The following is a 24,861-nucleotide window of genomic DNA, read 5'->3' as shown; positions in this document are numbered from 1 at the left end:
TCACATCAGGGACTCCAGCTAGCAAAACATACAATCCCAAGGACTGTTTCCTTAATGCGTGGCCTTGCCTGGTAGAAGCCTTGATTAGGTAAAAATAGGAGCACATTCCCATGCTTATTACTCAAGATAGTGACTATTAAAGCCCCTAGTTGACACAGTTATCCTTGAAACAAAGGATACATAAAAGCAAACACAGATGATCCTCTGAGCAAGGGCACGCTCATGTCAACAGAATAATCCAAAGCAGAGTCTCTGCAAGCTGTACAAAGCACCAAAGCTCCCAGACTTGAACCTGGCCATAAAACCTGACTCTCAGGTCTCACCAAACCCAGGAAGGGTGGAAATTCAAAACTATTTCAGCTGCTACAGCTGTGGAAGAGTGCTCAGCTCTGATGAGTCTCTGAAAACCTCCCAGGTACAGCCAGGCATTCCTGAAGGCTTTGGCTCTACATGACACAAACTGCTAAATCTCTCTGGCAGAAGTGAAACAGGCACCTGGAGGTCTGGGTTTGGTGCAAATAAACTGGAGCTATTATGATCCTGAATTATGGTGGTTGTTTTTCATCTCTCTTTTGTTCTCTTTTGGGCTCTCTAAGACTAAGACCACCTCCCTTGTGGTCTTTTAATGTTTCCTAAACAACAGTTGTTAAAGCAAGGGCTAAGCACAAACGTTTTTGTCCAACCCACAGTGTGAGTGACAGTGAATCCTTCAGGGCATCCTTAGAACCAGGGCAGCTCATCACAGATGCCAACCCTGGCAGATTTAGCACTTTTGCCAGACATTTGTCAGCACTGGTGGCAATGCCCCTCTTGCTTATATGTAATAACCCACAAATGTTCACACAGGCATCCTGTCAAATCCTCATTATTCTGAATTATCTTGATGGGGTTTGCTGTTGCCACCCTAAGCCACAAGCCTGTAGTGCCATGCAGCGCAGCCTGGGTGAGCTGCCCAGCTTCTTGAGTCATGCAGCACCACTTGGTGTCTTAGTGAATAAATATTCCTCAAATTCCTGATTTTTACATGGAAAAATAAGCTTCTAGTAAAAGGACAAAATGGACAAAAGTTTACAAGGAGTTCAGAGGTAACTAAGCCTGCTTGGGGCAGTTTCCTGCTTAGTCACTCACCCTGCTAGAGCCACTCATCCTTTTTCTCCCTCAAGCCTATGCACAGTGTCCCACAAAAATTCAGCAGCACACCTTCTGTTGGAGAGTGTGAAGACCCTTGGGTTCACTCTGACATGGTTCAGTGTGTGCTTAAACCATGCTGGATCAAAGCCTCTGCAGCTGGTTCGCTCCAAGGCTGTTCCCAGCAGCTCTTCCTGCGGCACAGGTGCCACAGGAGGGCTGATGTGCACTGAGGGCAGTGCATCACACTGCCATTAACTGAGCGCTAAGAGCTCTCTGCAAGATCTCTGGATGTTTTCATCCAGGGGCAGACTCACTCTTTCCTAAGCCCACTCCTGTCTCACCCCATGCCCTCTTCCTGCAGCAGCTACTTGGCAGTCTGCTGACAAGCTGCTGGAAATGCTAGGCTTTCCCTCTCCAACGCTCCAGGTTTTCCCACTCCTTAACCTGACATGTAAGGTCTTGCAGCTGGGATAGGAAGATTAGGCAGGTTTGGTAAACAAATAGATCAGATCCTTGCTTCAGTGAGGCCCAAAGTCGACCCTTTCTGAACTGCTCCATAAACCTGAATGTGTTTCTGTAAACTCTTGCTCTAGGCCAAGCCCAGAGGCAGAAGAGCTCTGAAGGGCTGTTAGAAAAGGCTATTTTCCTGCCCAGGACTCAAGCACCAAGCTTGCCTTTAAAAAGAGCCTCTGGCAAGTTTCAGCCAAAATTATGCCAACTTTGAAACAGAACCACCAAAATCTCTAAAACTATCTGAATTTTAATAGCAGAGTAACTTACAGCACCACGTGAGTGCTGACACAGCCTGTGAAGCTGTTAGATGTCTATGCATTCACATTTTCAACTTGAAGCTCTCTGCATGAACTAGACCACAGTAAACTTCATTTCTCTCTAGAATTTGCAACCCAGTAAGCAGGATTTCAGCTATCTCGCTTCTAATCATGGATTCACCAGCACATGGGATAATTGGAGTAATTATGCCAGGCACAAATACTTTTATCATGCTTTATCAAGAGCATATAGGAGCACAAAAGAGCATTTCATCTTTTTTGTTCCAATGTGAAACTTATCAGCATTAGTTGTAACTTCATACAGAGCAACCAAGATGCAGATAAGACTGCTTTCCCAGGGAAAATAGACAAAATACTTGAGCTTTCCTACTACCCACTTCTATCATAACACCACAGCCCTTCCTTCCTTCCTTCCTCCCTCCTCCCTCCCTCCCTCTGCCCTGTACTGTCTTCCCTCCCCAGACCTTGTGAAGCTGAAACATCAAACAGTTTTCATCTGTTCCCACAGAGAAAATAATCTAGGCACAAAAAATGACAAGCAAAAAAAAAAAGGCTAAACCAAAGAGGCAAGGGGAGAAAAAGGTTCCCTTTATGTGAGCAACCATTTGACTGGGAGCAGGACCTGCAGAGCTGAGTCCTCCTGTAGACTCCAGGAAAGGAGTGCACAGGAGCAGCACCTGGCTGCCCTCCCTCACTTTCTACACTGAGATATCCAGAAGTCCACAGCTAGACAATTAAATCCTGCCAGATCCAGATGGTAATTGAGTATTAAAGCTCCCAAGCTGTTTTGAAAAGATCAGCCTCTAATCAATCCATTGCTAGCAAGGAAAGAACAGAGCTAGGACATGAGCTAACTAATGTGTTTGACTTATTTGGCACAACACACTAAACCATGTCTAGTAAAATATTATTAAACAATGACAGCAGTAATTGTAATTAAACCTTGGTATGCCAAGTGGCTGCCACACCAAACTGTCTGTCCAAAGCAGAGGTCTTCTATCTATTTTTAAACACAGAGACTCTTAGGTAGTTCAGACCTGACATTTAGGATTCATTTAAAAATAATGGAAAGGGGGAAAAAAACTATATTAAAAGGAAAAAAAAGCATCATGGGTAGGAATGGTTTTATCATGTGTCTTTCAAAGGGCAGAGTTTTGGAATGCTCAGCTGGTTAACTGAATCTCTTAAGAGAATTAAGTCCTTCCCCTGATTGCAAATGACATCCCTGAGCCCCCCCATGTAGAAATGGATCTCTGTGGAAGTCTTTTCTTGGAAGGAGCCAATCAGTCTTGCCTGCCTCACCTAGCCAAAGGAAAGCAAACTTTGATGCTGAACATCTGCACAGCACAACCCCTTGGGCATGGGGGCAGCTCAGCTGGAGCCAGCTATCCTGACATGCTTGCTCTCCATCAGTCCTTCCCCGCTTCACATGGCGTTTGGTGAGCCCCAGGGACTGATGAAGCCTTATTTAACAGAGGTCTCACAGGTAATTAATTGCATCCCAGTAAGTTTCATCACAGTCAGCACCTGACCACAGGCCCATGGATCTGTACATGCCTGCCACTGCACAGATAGGTTTCAGTGCAAGCTCTTTGCCTCCTGCAGTGATGAGCACACCTGCAAACCCACCCTGCCAGTACTACTGCCCACCTGGCAGGGCAGGCAGAGTGCAGGCAGGGCTGTGCTGGCTGCAGAAAGCTGCAGGCATGCTGGAGGAGAGGAGGCATTGAGATCATGACTCATTAGTGGTCTTTACTCCGGCTAACTGCATGGCATGGCACAGGCCAACAGATGAGGTTACACCACGGCTGGGCACAGAGCAGCTCAGGGATATTCTGGTTCCTACAGACAGAGGACATCTCAGCCTTGCTCAGGTTTTATGTCATCTAGACTGAGCTCAGAATCAAGGAAGATTCTTTTTTTCCCCTCTTTGTTTCTTTTTCTTTCTGTAGTGTGACTGTGCTTTTGTGACAAGAGAGCTGGATGGGAATTGTGTTGCTGAACCAGATTTTGCCTTGATTTATATAATCAGTGAAATCCCACTGACGTCAATGGAGCTGCCTGGATGGAAGGGCAGACTTTGGCCTTGGTGCTCATGTAATTTGTGGTAATAAAAGGAATGTCCTAATTCTCCTAAAGAGTAATCAGAGACCAAGAGCATAATTGCTTTAACAAGTGTTTCCACTGCTTCTTTCTTTGAAATTCACATGAACCTTTTTTGCTCTTTAACCCTCTGTTTATTTCCTTCAACCAACCTGGTTGCCAGTTTGGTAGAAAAGAAATGTGGTTACATGAATTTCCCAGACTCATTCGATTATGGGAAGCCCAAGAGAAATATGCCTGTGTCATCTTTATTTTTACTGACCCTTTTCCAAGATCATCTTCACGGTGGGACTTGTATCATAATAGTCTGGTACAGTTTTTCCAATAGCTCAAAAGTTGCTCAAGAGAAATATTCTACTTGGAAATGTCTCCTCTTTGAAAGTTCTGCTCATTTTAAGTCATAAGACCATGATACATTCAAACTGTGAATAACATTTTTCTTGGCTTGATGAATATCTCTCTTTTGAGTCACCCAACAATGAATGGCTGGAGCTCTGTGGGGAGGCAGTTGCCAAAGGAAGTGTGTTTGTACCTTCCAGAAGATGTTGCATCAGGGATCACGGTGAAGCAGTGAATTTCAAAGAACTGAGCCAAGTCCCCAGTGCATTGGGTGTTCCAAGTGCCCTCACGGCTTCTCAGAATGATCTTACTGTAAATGCAGACAAAACCTCTGCCTGGAACAACTGCCAGAGTGTAAGGCAAAGATAATGTAACAGGGATGGTTTGCCACCAGGCAGATGCTGTCTTTGAAACACAGCCTCAGGGAGGACATCCTTTTCTATTGTAAAAGAACCACAGGATCACAGGATGGCTCAGGTTGGAAAGGACCTCGGAGATCATCTGCTCCAACCTCCCCACCATGGGCAGGGACACCTCTCAACTAGACTCAGCTGCTCAAGGCCTCACCCAGCCTGGCCTTGAACACCCCCAGGCAGGAGGCAGCCACTTTTGGGTTTGTATATTCTAGAAATAAAAAATTCCTCCTCTGTTGACAGAAGAGGCAGCTGATGGCATGTGCATGCTTTGCTTATCAGTGTGCCATGGTGCAGCCCCCGAGGGGAAAGACAACTTGCAGACTCAAGTGGAGATACAAAGCTCCCACTCTGGATTTCACTTTCATGCTTGGACTGGTCAGAGCTTCCTCATGGTCATGCTACTTAATTGGACTTAGTAACTGAAGGCCACCTTACAATCATGGCACTACAATGTCACAGTATCACAGTATCACAGTAACTAAGGTTGGAAGAGACCCCAAGGATCATCAAGTCCAACCTGTTCCAACAGACCTCACAACTAGACCATGGCACCATGTCCTCTGATCAAAAGCAATTTGTTCAGGTTTTGAGCTAGTCACCTTCAAGAGAAAAATGCTGTGGCTCTGCAAACCTTCCTCCTCCCCTGCTCAGGCTAACTCAGGCAAAAAGCCATCAACTCCATCTCCCCCCCAGCACTGTGGCTCAAGTCAACTCGCTGGCTATGTGGGTCCAGAAACGTTTGGTTCCTGCCTCACCTCTAAGCAACGCAGCAAACGAGGAGCAGTAGCTGCAGTGGCACAAATCAGTTCTTCTAAGCTGTACAGTTACAGTTCTTGCCAACCAAAAGAGCCTCGGGACCACAGCTGTTACCCTACAGCCTTACAGTCTGTCCTGGGCTCCTCCTGCCTGAGCTCACTCTTCAGGTCGGCTGTGCTCAGATCCTGCTTACCAACAAACCAGACATTTGCAAACACAGTTATCTAAACCTGGACTTTTCCAATACAGGGCCCACAGCTGTCCCTATTACATAATGACAATCAATAGCGTGCCTGGGGACAGACAATGGAGTCAGCTATGCAAAGGGAAGGCAGAAAGGAATCAGAATCAAGTTTGATGGCTATCAAGCACTAAAGGCATAGGCTTCCCCAATGCATCTAAGCACCAACCATCAAATTCAGGTATCTTTCAGCTCTGCAGCTATTCATGGAATGGCCTTGGCACATATCTCCTATGAGGACAGACTGAGAGAGTTGGAGCTTTTCAGTCTGGAGATGAGAAGGCTGCAAGCAGACCTTATTGTGACCTTCCAGGATCTGAAGGGGGCCTATATGAAAGCTGGGGAGGGACTTTTTAGGGTATCAGGGAGTGCTAGGACTAGGGGGAATGGAACAAAACTAGAAATGGGTAGATTCAGATTGGATGTCAGGAAGAAGTTCTTCCCCATGAGGGTGGTGAGACACTGGAACCGGTTGCCCAGGGAGGTGGTGGAAGCCTCATCCCTGGAGGTTTTTAAGGTCAGGCTGGTTGTGGCTCTGAGCAACCTGATCTAGTGTGAGGTGTCCCTGCCCAGTGCAGAGGGGTTGGAACTGGCTGATCCTTGAGGTCCCTTCCAATCCTAACACTTCTGTGATTCTAAATGACAGGTTTGGGAACTGCCACGCCAGAATGCCAAGGGGAACACTTTACCTGCTACCTTCACCTGGGTGGGCCTGCAGGCTTTGCACGGCAGTACTTGGAACTCCTCTGCCTGGTACATGGAGTAGTCAGTGCTTGCAACCACCAGCCTGTCTCCTGGCTCCCATGAGCTCACGTCATCCACCAGATTCAGGACTGTGCTGTTCACGTTGGTGTCAATGGTTACCGTGAGCTTTGGTTTCACTGAAAAGACAAACAAAGGGTGGAGAATTCACCTTATCTTATCAGGATTTGTGTGTGTGTGTGTGTATGGCCTGGAACACCACTGAAAATGATGATTCTTCATGCAACAGACAATAGTTAGCTCTTCCAAGCATGATTTTTACTGACTTCAGTTTGGGAAAGGAGCAATCAAGGGAAGTGTTTTCCTCTAGCTGCAGGCAGGTGGATTTTCCACTAACCCCAGGACTAAATTTAAACGTAGCTCTTAGTGGCTCATTTTCACCACACCCACTTAGCAGCAGCACTTGTGGGTGCTGGGCACTGTTACTTGCAGCAGCCAAGTGGTCTTTAACATAATGACTGTTTTTTCCACCAAAACAAGGCTTCACCCTGCTTTTCCTGCCAGCTGAGTGCCGAAAAGTCCTACCGACCTGTCTGGGGACCGCAGTGCTGGAACGAATACCTACCAAATAAAGCATTGCTTTCAAGATCTGTTGTCTTTGCACACTGATGTGTGATTGACTAATCCCACCACATCCCAAAATGCTTTAGCACAAGACAAGGTATTCACAGGAAGGGTTTGGACAAGGCTATGCCTGGGTTTGAGACCCCACCCTGCTGTCTCTGTCAGTGATCAGGAATTTGTCCTGAGATAAATCTCTGCCTTTTTATCTGTGTTCACGTCAGTAGCCCAACTGAAGTCTCAGCCTGGGGAATTACTCAAGTTGTTCTTGCCCCAACCAAGAGGCAGCCATTAGAAGAAAGTATTTCTGCTTCTCCCTGGCCTGGCACCTACCAGATCTGCCACACAGGAACCGAACTCGGTAGTTCTGGCAGCCCTCGCCCGTCTGGTCCTTGCCGTGGCACAGAAACCTGTAATCATGGCCACCCTTGTAGAAAACCTCTGTTGTTAAATTAGCTCCATCAAGAGTCATTGCCTGGAATGAGAATAGAAATACAACACTTCAAGGTGAAGGGATTTCCCCAGAGCTCTGCTGACATCAGAAGAGGCACTTGCTTTGCTTTGGGTGATGTGCAACAGCTGATAGCAAACCATTGTGACTGTTCTGTGCTATCCAGTTGGCACTGCAGTGGGTGCTCAGATAGCTGTTCTGTCCTCAGCTGCACGAATTATTGCTATGTGCATGCCCTTCTCCCCTGTATTAAGACCACATAACTTTCTTAGGGAACTGTATTCTCAGCTTTGCTAACATCTCTGCCTCAGTGCCCTCGATTTTCTCTGGCCACTGGTTTGAGAGCAGACACAAACACTGAACACTCATGTCTGCACCCAAATGAACTCATGGTTTCAAGCCTCTTCGTTGAACTCATTTCATTGCCTGTGGCTAGGCTATGTCTTAACCTTGCAGAAAAAGAGGTGGGGGTCTTGTTTGCTCTTTGCATGGGTCAGGTCATTCTCTCTAAGGAAAATGCACAGCTGCTGCCATTGCTCCAACTGGAACTAGCAGAGGTGGCCTTTTCTCACATGCAAGTACCAGCCTGTAAGGCTGCCTTGAGAAAAAAGGCTGTCTCATGCCAAAAAAGCAGCATGATGTGTAGCCCCTCCTGTGCTCCTGCTGGAGCATGACCTCTCAGGGTGATGCTAAATTCCACAGTTCAGCTCTAGAGCCTGCAACTCTCTTGAGCCTTCCACAAAAACGTGATGCATTGCACTGGGCAGTCCAAACCTCACCTGCACTTCAACAAGGCACCAGGAGGGAAGCCACCTCTCCATGATGGGGCTGAGCCTGGTTCTCTCACTCATACAGACCATCCTAATTAATGCACACACCCCACTGCCATGTGCAGGATTGGCACTGGCAGCTGAAACAATATGCCTCTGGCTGTGCCACACTTCTCTTCTGATCAGCATCTCTCCAGTCTCCTTCTGTGTAGCACAGCTGGAGCAGGCCAGCTGCTCTAAATCGATGTGATGTTATGAAAGCAGTGAGCAACACCAGACTACACTGCCTGAGGAGGTGCCCTAGGATCTGCAGGATAAACTGAAAAACGTTGTTTTCCCTCTAAAATGCATGGGGGGGGAGCAACTGTCATTTAAGAGAAGAGAGGAAAGGTTTTCCTGGAAGAGAAGAACATCCTTCTGCCTTCTCTTTCAACACACGTGCTAGAAGGGGCTGGATCGTAACAAACACCTCACCTCCATTTGGATCTGAGCTGTTGCTTCTAATACAGCAGCAGAAATGACTGTGGGTTTGCTAAGAAGAGCTGGCAGAAGATTATAGGGCAGGTTTTTCCTTTCTGTTCAAGAGAAGATCCTTCATAACATCTAGCCCTGGAAATTTTCACTCACACTGTCAGCATTCCCGGTCACTTCAATAGCCTCATTCTTGTGCAGAAGGACAACTCCACTGGCTCAGGGTACACAGCAACCTTGAGTTCAGCCTCACACAGGTATCAATATTTTATTGTCTTTTGCTAGCCAGTGCTTCTGCTGTGGTTGTTTTACCAGGTACACAGATAAAGCACAGGGGGAACATATGCAAAAAAAAACCCCTTCCCTTTTGGCTGTTTTGGTTTTGTCTTTTGGCTTTTGCAGCCTCAGGAAATGTAAATGGTTTCTCCTCTGCATGCTGGCCTGATGGCATAATTGTCATGCTTAGCCCCAAACAGAATTCAAACTTCATTCCATGGGGCAAAACCCAACTGACTTCAAGAAATGGCTGCAAGCTCACTGATACTCCTGATAAGCTACACCAGCTGGCAGCTTCACCATCTCATTACATCTTGTCAGTAATTTTTTAGGTAAGGTCCATTCCAGGACCATTTAAAAACGTTGACATTTTAATGTGTTTTTCCCTTCTAATCCTCCAACAGGGAACCACAGCTCCTGATAGCATCTGTGCTGTCCGTGGCCCCAGCTGCATTTCTTTTCATGCCAGAAGCCAGAATTTACTGAAAGGAGCTCAACTCCATACTTTTTGTCTCAGAATGCTACAAAACTGTACACCTGATCTCGTGGGTTATGCATTACAGTAGGAAAATCATCAGGGCCTTTCATTTAGAAAGAAAACTTCCTGATGGAGGCTCAGCGTCAGCCCAGAGAGGACTTGCAGCTCTGAAGTGGGTGGTGAGGTAGCCTACCTGGATGTCAATGGGGTGCCTACAGATCTTATCAGGATGAGCAGCTTTGAAGGCAGAAAGCTTCTCCATGTCCTTAGGTCTCGCTTTGTCTGGCTTCTCAAACCATTCTGTCCATCCTACATCTGGAGACAAGTGCAAACAAGAATAAGCTTTTGAAAGCCAGGCGTAATGAAGGCAGCAGAAATGCAGAAAGCAGGAGATGATCTCAGGTATCATTCACAGGTTTCTTCAGTGATGATTTGATTCCTGCCTCTTCCTGCCAAGTCTGTCAGCCACCTTTAATGAAAGTGTGAAATGTCACCAGCCAAGGCAGGGCTGAGTTATTAAAAGCTGCATAATTGGAGTACCCAGAATGAGCATTATCAACAGGCATGGGCTGTGGATCTGTGTCCTCCTTAGCTGCCTTCTCTGATCTTCAGATCAGGTTACAGCCAGTTCCCGTGTGTTGTCTGAAACATGGACATGATGACTATGCAGTCAAAAGGAGTCAGAGGCTGTGTGTGATCTCTTAGATCACAAGAGATGGAATTTCATACCCAGTGCAGGAAAGGAGAAAGGCTCCCAGTTATTCAGAGAGACCTGGAAACAACTGGGGAAAGAATCTCTGCGTGTTCCTTACTTGGGTTAGTGGTGATGTAAATAGCAGCTAGCAAGGCCACTCTCCCCAAATGGAAAAGTATTGTCACAAAAAGGATGGTTTACCCTATTTGTCAGCTGTCTGCCACCAAGCCAAATGACACACAGGCCTCTTACCTTGAACCCACTCACTAGTTGATGAGACATTAAAGTGTTCTCCATTTTCAGCTTTAAACAGTTTGAATACTTTGGCCACAGCTGATCCTCCGTGGCCTGTGAAAAACCAAACATTGATAAAGTCAGTGAAAGCAGTTCACAGTACCACAGTTCTAATGTACTCTAATGAGGTTGGAAGGGACCTCCAGAGATCATCAAGTCCAACCCCCCTGCCAAAGCAGGATCACACAGGTACATATCCAGGTGGGTTTTGAAAGTCTCCAGAGAGGGAGACTCCACAACCTCTCTGGGCAGCCTGCTTCAGTGCTGTCACCCTCACTATAAAGAAGTTCTTCCTCATGGTGAGGTGAAACCTTCTATGTTCAAGCTTGTAGCTGTTGTTTCTTGTCTTATTAATGTGCACCACTGAAAAGAGCTTGGCTCCCTCCACTTGACACCCACCCCTCAGAAATTTATAGACATTGATGAGATCCCCTCTCAGTTGGTACTGGTCTGTGTGTGTGTGTTTGCATGTCTGCTAAAACCAGCCCTGCACAGCTTCCAGAAAAATGTACTGATCTTGGAATGAGGCTTCAGGCACTTTTATGACTGCTTGGACAATCAGGAGGGAAAATCTTCAGAACCCAGGGAAGGAGAAAACTCCCGGTGCTGTGTAATGCATTCTCATTTGACATTGCCATGTTGTTAGCGGCTCTTGAAAATGGCATGAAAAGACTCGGGCTCAAAAGCCTTCAGCTTGCAAGCAAATGGTTTTGCAGGAGTATTTGAGGCTACCAATGCAGGATACACTGATTACAGTTTCAGCTGCTGTGGATGGAGTTTGTTCCATAACTTTGTGTCTAAGAGAGGCAATATCAGAGCTCGGGGAGTTCAATGGATTTACACTGGTGCCGGGTCTCTCACCAGTTATCTCAGGGTTTGGATAACCTAGAGGTTATATTCCACTCAGCTTCTTCAGGGAAAAAGTAATGTCTAGAGAGAGAATCCAAATAAATACATCTAACCATCTGCTGCTCAAAGCTCCAATGTGATGCAGTGTCAGCTGAACACACCACTGACCAAGTTAATCTCAGCCGTAACTCCAATAGCTTCCAGAGATAAAGTCAAGCCAGCATTTTGTGCATGGATTACCTTGATATTCAATGTGATCTTCCACAGAAGAGGAGGGATTTCCTTTAACAGTAATGAAACTCCAGGGGTGCCTGGAAAATGAAAATGAGGAATGCTTATGTCCTGTATGAGATGGATATTCTGTAGAGCCTGATCAGTCTGATCAGTGTGGCAGGCACCTCAGCTAAAATCAGAAATAACCATTCTGTAGTGCTTCAATAAATACATGACAAGAGAAGGAAATCCAGAGGCAAATCCCCACTCAAGACACTTCTATTTCTCTTTTAAATGAGTGTTTAAAGAGGTTTGTGGGCCAGAGCCAAGGAGCACTGGCAGCTCCTGGGGGAGCCTGAAACTTCTGCTTTTGGATGTGAGTGTGCACATGCACCAAAGGACATGGAAAGCAACCACTCCTCCTTAAGCAAAGCCACCCTGCTGACACCTCCTGTGTCACAACCATCTTTGGAGTGACCCAGGAGAATTCCTAATGACAGATTGGATAGCAATGGACAATAACAAATCCTAGGTAGTCTCTGCATGCCCAGGTTCCTCAGTGTGAACACTGAACAGGGATAAAGGTTTCTGAGCCCAAACTGTTCAAATCTGATCCCATGTCAGAGGCAAGTTCATTATGGCCTGATGGTTAATGGGTTGAGTACATTCAATATCTATCAGCAACACTGGAGAAGGACCCCATGAGTAAGTGATGGAGGCAGACTGAAGTGCCTCCCAGCCTTGAAGCTGAACAGGATTAGCAGGGCTCAGGAGGGAGTTTGATCTCCAGAATAGAATTCCAGGCATATCTGCTCTTAATGACTACCAGAACAATGAAATATGCTTTTAGGGTGACGGGCAGACCGTCACCTGAAGTCAGCAAACAGTGCCATAGGTTAAGCCATGTCTATAGGTATAAATACCCAGGGATTTCAACTGCATCAGGATTCACCCTTGAGCCTTGCAGGTCACCACATGTTTGCTATCTGCTGATGTTAAGTTGGTTCTCAAGCACTCTAGGAGCTCCCAAACAAGCACGAGCAGACACTGACAGCCTCTGAAACTCACACAGGTCACTGCTGCCTGGGCTGAGCTGTGCAGGGGCTCACAGCATGGGCTTTGGGGGTGGCAGCAGAGAAGATGGGTGAGCACACCATGCCACACCAAGGCCCTATGTACACACTGGACACGGCTCCCTCAGAGGGAGGCCAGTCCCACTGGCGTGTCCTCAGCCCCAGCACAGGCTGGGCTCAGTGGGAGCTGCCAGCACAACTGCCTGGGGAGCCTGCCAGGGAGCCAGATGCTCCTGCTGGAAAACCTGCCTGGGTGCCAACTGCTGAAGGCACTGCTGGGCTGTGATCTCCATCCAGGCAGAGAAGGGGATGGGGGCAGGAAGAACACTTTATCACTCAGCAGGCAAGATAGACTTTGAGTTTTTGGTCACTAAATTCAAAGCAAATGACAAAAAAAAAAAAAGAGATGATGGACCAAAAATAATTGCAAAAATAACCTCAAGAATAAGCAGCCAATTCTGCAGCTCAAGGCTTGACCCCATTTAATATGTTAAAGTATTTGTTTCTCCCAGTTATTTTACTCTCTAAAAATAGTGTTCAAGTCAGCCAAGCCTGACACATAAGGATACATGCAATCTGTTTAGGCTATACGAAATGAAGGGACCGGTAAGTCCAGAGCCAAACCAGTGATATTTGGGTGGAATTCCAAAGAGAATAACTATGTCATCAAGTGCAGAAAGGCTTTCTTTTCGTTTATTAGTAGAAGAGGGGAAAAAAAAATAAAAGCTCTCACTTAAAGAGTAAGCTCCCTTTTCAAAAGGCCAACAATAGAGGAGGAACGCAAGACTTTCCACTCATCCCTAACCTTCTGGACTCAGCAAACAGGCAACTGAAAGAGATGCCAGGAGCACAGAAATGTTCTTGGGTAAATCAGCATTGCTCATCAGCTCTGCTGCAGGCAAGGGCAGCTGCACAGCTTCTCTGTCTGGTTGAATATGGAGCAGCTGGAGACAGTCAGGAGTTTGTCCATGTCGACCCACCGTGGGGAGAGCAAACCCTTGGGCATGATGGAAAGAAAAATCTCTCCTCCCTCAGAGCCTCCCTTTGCCACACAGGTGAAAGCCCAGACCTGTGTGTGTCGTTTGCTCATTATGAAGACATTTTGTGCAAGATCTCCCCAAACCCTTCCAAACTGGGTTTGTACCTGCCGGGTGTGTCCTTGGGCACAGCTACAGCTGTGTCTGATCCAGGGGTTCTAAGGCTTGTTACACTGGAGCCAAGCACAACTTCATAGAATCATAGAATCAATAAGGGTGGAAAAGACCTCAGAGATCATTAAGTCCAACCTGTCACCCAACACCTTCACGTTGCATAAGGATAAAAGCTTGGAGAGGCCTGACAAAGCTGCTGCCTCCCACTCTGTCCTTTAACTGCCTCTGTGAAGCTGCTCCCAGCCATCCAGGCAGTGGGGCTTTTCTGAGAGGTGATGACCTTAAAATGCTGAGAACATTCCTAAAAACACCCCAAAATGCAGGTATTTTCCACAGCACTGTGCTGGTGGGAGACAATATTCACCAACTCCTGCCACTTCATGGTACCCACGGTGTCCCTTTCACTGTAACTAATAACTTTATAAATGTATTTATAAATGAAATATTGTGAGATTTCAGAGAACAGCACAGGAAGGATTAGCTTTGTGACTGCAAACAATGGCAGTGGTTAAAGTCACACTTCATGGATGAATTTCTGTGGTATTTCCATTAAAAGCACTTATGGCAAAGATGAGAAACTAGCATTAAAACACCACAGCAGCCTAAAAACATTAAGTGCAATTTACTTTTGTAAACATATGCAAAACCCATCAAACCCTTCCTGTTGCACAACTGGAAAAAGAAGCAGAATGCTCAAAACTCTTTTTCTGTTTCCCTAGTTTCAGCCTTTGAAAAGAAACCCAGCAGGCTACTGAGGTTTAATGTGGGGCCCAGGGCATTGAGAGCAAGCTCTGCGCTGATGGAGACAGCCTGAGTTTGGAGACTATTTCTGCAGCCTTGGTTGATTCCTTCAAATGCATTACCTGGTGCACAGGAGACTCTCATATTTGACACAACCTTTTCATCATAGAATGGCTCAGGTTGAAAGGAACCTCAGAAATCACCTACTCCAACACCCCCACCATGGGCAGGGACACCTCTCAACTAGATTCAGCTGCTCGATTCCTCATCCAGCCTGGCTTTGAACACCCCCAGGGAGGAGCCATCCACAGCCTCTCTGGGCAGCCTATTCCAGAGTCTCACCACCCTCCTACTGAAGAACTTCTTCCTCAGATCCAGTCTAACCCTGCTCTCCCTCAGCTTCAAAACATTCCTCCTTGTCCTGTATCTAGACACCCTGATGAGAAGTCCCTCTCCAGCCATATTACTATCCCACCCCACGTCTTACTCCATCTGCATGTATCCAGCTGACACTTGCCTGTTCCCACAGACTACTGCATTGAATCACTTCTTACAACACATTTATTTTCTGTGTGTGTGTTCTGTAGTGGCCCTCCTGGTGCCTCTTCAAAAAAAAGCCTCCATAAATTCAGATAAACACAAAAAATAGAATGGCTGCAGTTGGGTAAATAGCAAATATTTTCAGCAGGGCATGTGCCAACATAGACACTGTATTGGCCACAGAAATATTTACAGTCCACAGCAGAAAGTCATGATTGCTAAGTTCTGCACAAGCTCCTGAGTACCTCGTGGAGAAGCTGCAGAGTGCAGTGTCTGTGTCCAATTGGATTCAGCCAGGGCCACACAGCTATTGCTGGGCCCTCCTCAGTGCTCAGCCCATTGGATCCATTCTGTGTGTGGAGATGTGCTGCTTAAAGCTTTGGGAGGATGGCTTTGAAATAAATAGGAATAAATAACCTGTGGGAACAGCATCTTGGGAAACCATCTTTTTCTAATGTGAAGCATGTGCCATTCCTCAATCTGCTAATAAAAATACCCAATATAGGCACTGAGTGCATCTGAAACTATCTAATTAACTGCTGAAACTTCACAGGGAGAAGTTTCCCTGTTTTTTTTTTCACTTTTCCCATGTGAAAGAGCTTTGTGCCTTTGAAAGAGCGGAATTATTTGGACATCTCAGAAGCATAATAAAGCCTCTGTGCTGGGAGAACTGGCAGGGCTGGCACATACCTAAAGCCAAGGTGGAGGAAATGCTTGCTGCCCAGTTTGGTCATTGCTTTCCTGGCCGAGTCATCCAGATTTCTAGATCCTTCATCGTTCACTGCAACCGACAGGATCATGCCACTGGCAACTCTGCCCAAGTACTGGGCGAGGCGCGTGCTCTCCTCCTTTGCTCGGTAGGTATCAAACCTAGAGGGAGAAAAACACCCCAAAAACATTGACTTCAGTGAGCACTGCAGCTGCAGGCCCTGAAAAGCCAGTGCTGTAAAGAGACAACTCTTCTGTATCGTTTAATGATGTTATGCCATTACAAAAGCACTTCTCTAGCAGGGTGTATCGGGGGGGTGTGCGTACCTGTCAAGCCAGACTGGTTAAACTCCAGCTGACAGCACACTCACTCTTTGGTGGTCTAAAAAAAATTTTGCATTTGAAGAAGATGCAAAAATATGTTTCTGAGCTTGCTCAGCTGCTGTCCCCAACCTGTCCCAAAGATGCTCACATCCAGACTGCTGCAGTCACTCACCGATCAGAATGGACCACAGCCCCTGTCTTTGGGTCAATCACATGGACAATGACACCTCGATGGCCCCAGCTCCTTTCAAAGTAATATCCACCTTCTTCCATGCCACCAGGATGAAGAGTCTTGTTTAAGAAGGTCCAGGACAGCTTTTTCTTTCCATGGATCTCAAGGGTGCCACCCTTACTTACTCCAAGGTACTTCCGCCCAAAGTAGGGATTGGGCTGGCTGCCATCATCCGCTCTGCAGCAGGGAGGGAGGAAAGGAACCAGATTAGGGTTTGTATCTGGCACTCAAGAAGCCTCTCTCCTTGTTCTGCTATGGTCCAAGGAGACAAGTGTCATGATTAGACATTAGGAAGAAGTTTTTCACCATATGGGTGATGAGGCATTAGACTGGGTTGCCTAGGGAGGTGGTGGTTAAGGCCAGGCTGGATGTAGGTCTGGGCAATCTGATCTAGTGAAAAGCATCCCTGCCCATGGCAGGGGAGGGTTGGACCTCGATGATCCTTAAGGTCCCTTCCAACCCCAATAATTCTGTTATTCTATGATTTGCAATGCTCCTCTTTCAACTAACTTGAGAACCAGCAGCTGCCCTCATTGTACAGAAAAGAGATGATCTAAAACAGCTGCTGAGGACCAGCAGCAACTGAACACAGATCAGCTGTGGTCTACTCATTATCATCAGCAGAGGAGGCAAGAAGCCAAGGCTGAATAGCACCTTTGTGTTTTTGAGTTCTAGAGTAAGTCAGGACCCTAGCCAGGAGGTCTAGTGGTTGTTAAATACCACTTTGGCACCCTTGAAATTCTGAGAGGTTCTGCACCCTTGAAATTCTGAGAGTTTCTGCAGCAGCCTGCAAGACATAAATGTATTGCCCCTTGGCTCACCACTCTCAGGCAGAAAGAAGTGATGCTTAGGTAGGAGAATTTTCAGAATAGAATTCCTCAGATTTTAAGCCTGTTCTGGAAAATCAGCCTGAATGGTGGCAAGGTGCATGCTCAAACAACCCAGTATTCATCTCCCAGGAGGATCTGAAAACCAGATCCTGAAAACTGCATCATTTTTCGTGCAGGCCACTTTGAATTGTTTCCAAAGCCACTGAACTTTGCACTGAGTACTGCTGACAACTGCATCTGAGAAAAATCTAACTGGAAGGAGCATTTTTGTTCCCTCTTGTGGAAGAGGGATCCTGAGCAGTTGTGAGACAGCCTTTCATCATGCAGATGTACCTCCCGTAGAGGATGATAGCCACGTGGCCTCGGTAGGGGCAGGTCTCGCTGCCGATGTGCAGCTCTCCGCCGTCCTCGATGAGGATGTGCCTGGTGCGCAGAACGAGGGGCTGCACAGCATCCTTCAGGACCAGTTTTCCTAGGCAGGAAGGGTTGTGACATTTGCTTTGACACACAGCAGCTCATCAGGGGGTGTGCTGCCGTTGTGCTGAGCCAGCGCTGGGCTCTCATCTCAGTTTTTGAAAAGCCCTGCCCGCTCACCCCAAGGCAGCTCAGTACAAGTCCTAAAGGCATTGTGTGTCTTATTCAGCCCAGTTCTTGAAGAATGTGATTAAGGTTTGTGTGGAAGAGAATTCGTTCCAAACTGAGATAGAAACTCAGAGGTAAGATGAATAAAAGCTATTCATGCTAGCAGCCACCAGCAGCACCATGTCTCTGTCCTTAGGGACAGAGGCACGTATGCATCTGGCCTGTCCTGAGACCCTGAGAACACAACAACTGCAGCAGTATGTTATCAGGACAATGACTCTGTAAAGAAATGTTTTTGAAGCACATCACAGAAGCAGTACACTGAGCTGCTTTTGTGAGTTCTCCAGAAGGCACACCAAATAGTTTGATTCTAACAGCTGAGGTACTGATAGTATCTCAGCTCCCACCCACGCTTGTACTGGATTAAAGCTGTGCTAGCCCAGTAGTTCTCAGCAAGAAGCAGGAAGCTCTCCCAGCATGAGATGAAGAGATTTAAACAGCCCCAGTGGAAAGGACACTTCACCCAGCCTTGCCACCAGCATGTTTTACCTCCATCAGTGATGTGGATAGAGTGGACAGTCGCAGAAGAAGACAGAAGGAGCTTCCTGCCATTACGAATTTCAATGTGGTTTTCTTCATTGTGACCTGGGTTCCAGTCTTCTAACTCAGGATCCTTGTCAGGACATGCAAGTGCTGCTTCTGCTGGGTAGAGATGGAGAGTGAAGACAATCAGTGCTTATTTGGTGCAAAACAAAAAGCTCCATATCTGGGCATCTTTACAGTATCATTCTCAGCACTCCCCTTTGCTGACTTCCTGGAACACAGCAAGATCTCAAAGCAGCAGGGTACATGTGGGTCATGACCAAAAGAAAACAAACAAGAGTTTGAGCTGTGTGGGGTTCTGTTTTCTGGAGGCAGCATGGAAAAACCCAGTGCCCAATGCAAAGGAGCCTTGCGAGGGATGCAGAGGGCAGAAAACTACCAAGAAGAAGCTTTGACCAAGCCCTTCCTGCAGGGACATCCAGCTTCCTTCCTACCATCCACACAAAGCCTTGCACAAGCCCAGGGAAGGTGGTGATGAAAGGATCAAACAACTGCTACCTTTAGAAATGACCCCCAAATACTGAGGAGGATTGAAAAGCTTTGTCTGCTGTAAACCCATGTTTGCACGCTGCGTTTTCACTGGAGCTGGAAAGTGAGAGGCCTCAACCGACCACGAAAACAGCAAGCACCAAGGAATCCCCAGTCCACTCAGTAACAGGGAGAGCACAGGAATATCACAAGAGAGAGAGACTCTGGGTTCCTGAGATTTCCAGGCCAAAACAAGAAGGATTCATTCCCTTTGGATTCACACATCAGCAGGTTTCACACACAGATTTAATTACCGACTGCCATGCCATGGTAGCCTAAAGGGCTCTCATGCCAGATCCAAGAGTCTCATGCTGCAAGTATTTACTTAAGATAAAATATTTCCCTGATGGAATCTCCTTCGATATGTGAGCCTCACATCTTGCTCTAATCAGCAGAGCTGTGAGTAAGAGAACCCCATGTGTGATGCATATTTTCTGAGAGTAGAAACCTTTCTAATCATAGGAAGCTGAGGTCAGTGGAAGTTGGGACAATGAGCCCTTTGCCATCAGAATGGGTTGGGAGTTTTCACCAGGTGTCTAGTTTGTATCCATTAAAACAAAACCACCACAGGAAAACTACAAGATCCACAAATCAAGGATAATAGGACATGGGCTAAACACCTTGACTTCAGCATGGCTGTCTCTGGCACTTAGTACAGGAAAGGAGAGCAGCCAAACAGAAAGGGACCTAGGAGTACTGATTGACAGCTGGCTTAACATGAGCCAGCAGTGTGCCCAGGTGGCAAAGAAGGCCAATGGCAGCCTGGCCTGCATCAGAAATAGTGTGGCCAGCAGGAGCAGGAAAGTCATTGTGCCCCTGTACTCAGCACTGGTAGTCCTGTGTCCAGTTCTGGGCTCCTCAATTGAAGAAGGACATTGAGACTCTTGAACGTGTCCAGAGAAGGGCAACAAGACTGGGGAGAGGTCTCAAGTACAGCCCTGTGAGGAGAGGCTGAGGGAGCTGGGGTTGCTTAGCCTGGAGAAGAGGAGGCTCAGGGGAGACCTCCTTGCTCTCTACAACTACCTGAAGGGAGGTTGTAGCCAGGTGGGGATTGGTCTCTTCTCCCAGGCAACCAGCACCAGAACAAGAGGACACAGTCTCAAGCTGCACCAGCGGAGGTTTAGGCTTGAGATGAGGAGAAAGTTCTTCCCAGAGAGAGTTGTTAGCCATTGGAATGTGCTGCCCAGGGAGGTGGTGGAGTCACCATCCCTGGGGGTGTTCAAGAGGGGATTGGCTGTGGCACTTGGTGCCATGGTTTAGTAGTCATGAGGTGTTGGCTGACAGGTTGGACTTGATGATCTTTGGGGTCTTTTCCAACCTTGTTGATTCTATGATTCTGATTTTGCCCCACAACTACTGATGCACGCAGTCAGTGGAAAGGACAATGGTGGGAATCCATGCAAGGAGCCACATCCCAGTGGTGGTGCAGTTGAGTGCACCAAGCTGTTGTGTGCTGGCACTGTGAAACTTGAGGGACATCTGTAATTCCACAACAGCAGAAACAAAATCTTTCCATCTGCATGCAGTTTTCTCTCAGATTCCTCTACCAACTTCATGTCTTAAGAACAATAGAACTGGACCGGGCAGGGCCTTAATGTCTCCAGAGGCCCATTCAATACCAGCCACCCAAGGTAAGCAAGGGGCATTGCATATGGGCAACACATGCAGTGGCTCTCTGTAAACCTTTTCCATATCCATGAAGTGATCAAATGAGAGGGGGTAATAATCCACCTCAGAGCAACTGAGACACTGATAAACACCCAGGACCTGGGTTTGGTACCACCTGTGGCACTGGAAGCGTGGCAGTAATGCCAGAAGCACTTTATCTGGTTTACAGTAATTGAGGAGAACAAGGAGCTCCTGGGTTCCTACCAGGAGACAGACAGCAATGCTAGGAGTTGCAAAACAGTAACTCTTTCAGGCAGGAGATGGGATTTGCATTGTAAGGAGATGTTCCAATAGGCACACTGACAACACACTGCTAAAAATGAGCTGTTCTTTCCAGTGGAGCAAGGATAACAGAACAATTTGCTCCTATTAGGGAGCTTAATAAAATCAAAAGAATCAATTCAAATGCAGAGGTTTTGTTTTATCAGCTAAATTAAGTGGCCAGTATAAAAGCTTGTTCATTTTTCCATCCACTTTGCTACGCTAGTGCCCAGAGGAGCTTCCTTGCAGTCTCAAAAGATGACTTGTGCCCCTCAAATTCATTACTTAGAAACAGAGAGGGAGAGAGTGAAGCCTAAGGGGAAATCAGGAGGAATGCATTCTGGTGTTTGGGATGCCAACCAGCCAAAGCCAGCACAATCTAGAACAAAGGACCCCAATTCCCAGTCTCATTAACTGCTCTGTACCAGAGAGCAGGAGCCATGCACATCAACTGCATCTGGCACTGGAGGGCTGAGCATCTTCTGCCAGCTGGTCCAGGCTCCTTTGCCAGCTTGGATTGTTACTCTCATTGTCATGTTTTGAATAAGAGTGCAACTTGTACCCAGCACAAGGAATTAACTGAATGTTTTACTTCTTCACCAAAAAGGGACTGAGCATGGCAACCAACGGTTGCTTCACACAACTGCAGTGTGTGGGGTAAGACATATGGTCTCTTGGCTTGAAACAAGCACAAGCCCTAAATTAGCCGCATTTAGAATGTGTATGGCCGGACTCCCTTTTCCCCGCTGCCTAGCTGCTTGGGAAAAGGGCTGCTTGGAAGAGACAAACCCCAAAGGGCAGGCATGTCCCACTCCAAAGCTTTTTTTGCTATCCACATCTGGGCCACGCAGCAAAACGCTTGACTTCACCTCCCACACCCACAGCTCTCAGGTGCTGAGGTTTCCTTCGTTGGTTCTTTGTGGCAGTTCACTGGCTGTGGGTTTGCTCTAAGAACGCGTGGCAGAGTCTGAGGGATTCCTGAGGGTGCTTGCACCTGCTCAGAAATTCCAGGCTTTGGCACATCAGAGAACTGCTTCTCTCCTGAATTTCTCACTCTATCTTTGACTCTTCCTATATGAAGAGGAGTGAAAAGCTGCTCAATCTAACCCAGTAATGCCTTTGTATACAAACAGTGGGACAAACCAGGTGTTTTTTCCCCCACAGCAGGAAAACCTACCTGTGCTGACAGAAGAGATTACAAACAGAAGAAAAATTACATTTCCAGCCAGATACTTGGAGGTAGGCAGAGCCATTCTTCAGGATTTTTAATTCTCTGGATGGTTTCCTGTGAAGAAAGAACATCAAGCAAATGTCACTCCTTTTTTTCCTTTGTTTTTTTCCCCCTTTTCTTTTCTTTTTTTTTTTCCCTTTCAGCTCATGCAGAAACCATTCACTGCAGGAAAAAAATAGTGATATTCAGCCCTCTGACAGAGCACTTCCCCTCTCAGTCAGCTCTGTGGCTGAGAACACCTTCACAGGCTGAGCAGAGCAAGAAACCACTGGCAGCTCCTCACCCTTTTTTAGGTTTAGGACAAAGCCACTTGGGAATTCAAATAGATGCTCAGAAAGCAACCACCAGGTGCAACTAAAAGCGCCTTAGGAACGCAGCATAAGCACATCCAGCGTCACCACTCGCAGGGCTGCATACCCAAACGTGCAAAAAAGTAATGAAACACGACAGAGAAGGTGTCTGCAGAGTGACAACATTTCACAAAGTAACCTTCCACTGGCAGCTCTGTCCCCCCACACCTTTCTGGCAACGCTGCTCTGTACAGCTCAAGAGAAGCTGCACTCCGAATCTGAGCTGTGCAGTTTCTGAGCTTTCAGACCCAAGATGGTTCAGTTACTGCACCAGCCTAGAAGGTTCTTGCAAAACCAACACCTGCTTTCGAAACCAGTCTGTCTACTGGTTTCTTTTTTTTCAGTAGCCAGTCCCCAGCAAAAACAATCCCAGACAGGCAGCATCCTGAAAGTCAAAGTCAGCACTGGTGTGATCCTGCCCAGCCGCCAGCGATCGATTCTGCAGCTGTGCCCCCTGCTCGCGACAAGTTATTGACACGGGTACTGATGCCGAGGCAAGGACACCCACTCTGTATTCATGAGGCACTGTTTACAATTCCCTGCTAGACCTTGGAGCCATTAGGTTTGATCATGTAAGCCAGCACCTGAGGACTATTGATGGAATCTCTTGGTAGCTGTCATGTCACCTCCCCACGAGGGCAGGGGACAACCGCATGCAGCGCAACAGCTCAGCCAGGCGCAAAAACAGAGAGCGAAGAAAGCTCCAGGCTGGGTGTCCCATTTCTTTGTGGCAAACCCACTTTATCTTTCTAACCCTTGTTAATAGAAAGCAAACAAAGACACACAAGGAAAAGTCACATGAGAAGCCAGCATTCAGTCTGGAGCAGATTTTACTGTGTAGATACGCAGACCACGTCTGTGCTTCTCATAAAGTGATAGAGCTCCAAGTACAATGATGTGTCCAAACCACATCTCCTTCAATGAGTGTATTGAAAACAGCATTGGAATAGATTGGTCAGGAAATACTCCAGCAGGAAAGTGTTTGCTTGCTTTGGTGTAGGGTATTTGACAGCCACGAGCTCTGAAACAGCACAGGCTCAGGGCTTGATACAGTCCATCAGGTGCTGAAATGCTGTTCCAGAATGGCAGAGAAGAGGAATGCACTTAGTAAGGCTGTACCTTTGAATGGCACACATCATCAGAGAGCAACACTGGCACCATGGAATTTGTGCCACAACCAGGCTGCAGGTGTCTGTCCTTTTAACACCATTCACCATCACCCTTTGGTAAGCCAGGGCTTAAGCCAGGAGAATTATTAGAGGTGTGCCCAAAGCACAGCAGTGACCATTACAATGTCAGGACTTGTTAGTGGCTGTTACACCGCCTAACCTGCAAGCCCAGTCTCTAGATTCTGCTGTAATAAGAGAGGAAACATTAACCAGTGGTGATAGCACAGGATGGTGCTTGCAGACGAGCAACGCTTCTTCCAGCGTGGGCACAGCTGTGTGCTAGTGCTGCAGAAAGCCAGATTCCAGCTGCTAAGCTGGTGGTCACAAAACACACTCAGATGATAGAAGAGTTCACAGGAACAAAAAGAAAGGATTGCTTTTTTTTTGACAGTAATGGCATGCAGTTGCTCTCCTGTTGCTTTGTAGGTAGCATGTTCTCGCCCATGAAAAGCTCAGAGGAGCATCTGCTCATGATCTTCTCTCTGTCAGCAACCTGTAGCAAAAGGGTAAGAAATTAGTCTAAGAAATAGCACAGCCTTTGCTTTCTCTAGAACCAAGAGCTGCACAGTACTTACCATCAGGCTGTGCAAAACAGCTTCTGGTTTTCTAAATCCCCATTGCTGACTAGGGGCTGCTTCCCTGCTCACATCCATCTTCGTCAGCAGAGGTCCAAACAAGGCATCAGACACTGCAGAGCCACACCGCTTCTGGAGGCCTCGGCTGCGTGCCAGGCTCCAATGTTTTTGTCCTGTCTGATCTGCCACAGTCCAGAGAATATCCTGCTTGTTTTGTGGCAGAGCTGGGGTGTCTGACTGGGCACGCAGCAAGCCCGAGTTCACTGCAGTGTTAACTGGCACTGGGGTTGGAAAGGCAGAGCCCAGAGGGCCAAGAGGTTCTGAGTGCTCTGATTCAGCTCTGACTAACGTGCTGCTCCGAGGAGAAGCTCAGGAACTTTCCTTCAAAGGCTCTCAGTTAAGCATCATTCCCAAAGATTATTCACAAATAGTGGCATCTCAGTTTTTACTGTTAAATGTAAGAGCAGGCAGAGGCAGTGACACTTCTCCCTAAGGAGCAGGCATCCCCTGGCAGCCCTGCTGTTAGCTCAGAGCCCTGCAGGGACGCAGCGCAGACGACAGCTCTCTTGAACAGGTGCCACGTGGCTGACTCCAGCCCTGATGTAACCAGCAACCCAATAAACCTCCTTGCAGATTCAGGCACTCTGAGAGCACAGAGCCATACAAGTGTCCTCCAAAGTCAATCACCTCCAGCAGCTC

At 47.1% G+C, this 24,861-nt stretch overlaps 1 protein-coding gene across 1 annotated transcript in view; it reads right to left on the bottom strand.

Annotated features, from left to right (window-relative positions):
* The window catches only part of CEMIP (cell migration inducing hyaluronidase 1), a 117,167-nt gene that overhangs the window by 33,427 nt on the left and 58,879 nt on the right, over nucleotides 1-24,861 (bottom strand). Inside the window, exons 2-11 of the mRNA XM_009903900.2 lie at nucleotides 22,015-22,122; nucleotides 18,327-18,479; nucleotides 17,529-17,667; nucleotides 16,306-16,542; nucleotides 15,792-15,971; nucleotides 11,624-11,694; nucleotides 10,493-10,588; nucleotides 9,740-9,861; nucleotides 7,434-7,575; nucleotides 6,467-6,658 (exon numbers count right to left, since the gene is read on the bottom strand). Of these exons, the coding sequence (XP_009902202.1) occupies nucleotides 6,467-6,658; nucleotides 7,434-7,575; nucleotides 9,740-9,861; nucleotides 10,493-10,588; nucleotides 11,624-11,694; nucleotides 15,792-15,971; nucleotides 16,306-16,542; nucleotides 17,529-17,667; nucleotides 18,327-18,479; nucleotides 22,015-22,090 (1,408 nt within the window). The 5' untranslated portion in view covers nucleotides 22,091-22,122. The remainder of the gene's footprint in view (nucleotides 1-6,466; nucleotides 6,659-7,433; nucleotides 7,576-9,739; nucleotides 9,862-10,492; nucleotides 10,589-11,623; nucleotides 11,695-15,791; nucleotides 15,972-16,305; nucleotides 16,543-17,528; nucleotides 17,668-18,326; nucleotides 18,480-22,014; nucleotides 22,123-24,861) is intronic.

The sequence above is a fragment of the Dryobates pubescens genome, chromosome 17, assembly GCF_014839835.1.
Source record: "Dryobates pubescens isolate bDryPub1 chromosome 17, bDryPub1.pri, whole genome shotgun sequence".
In the NCBI taxonomy this organism is placed as follows: Eukaryota; Metazoa; Chordata; class Aves; order Piciformes; family Picidae; genus Dryobates; species Dryobates pubescens.
Note: the sequence above shows the minus strand (reverse complement) of the source record. Positions and strands in the feature narration are given on the sequence as shown.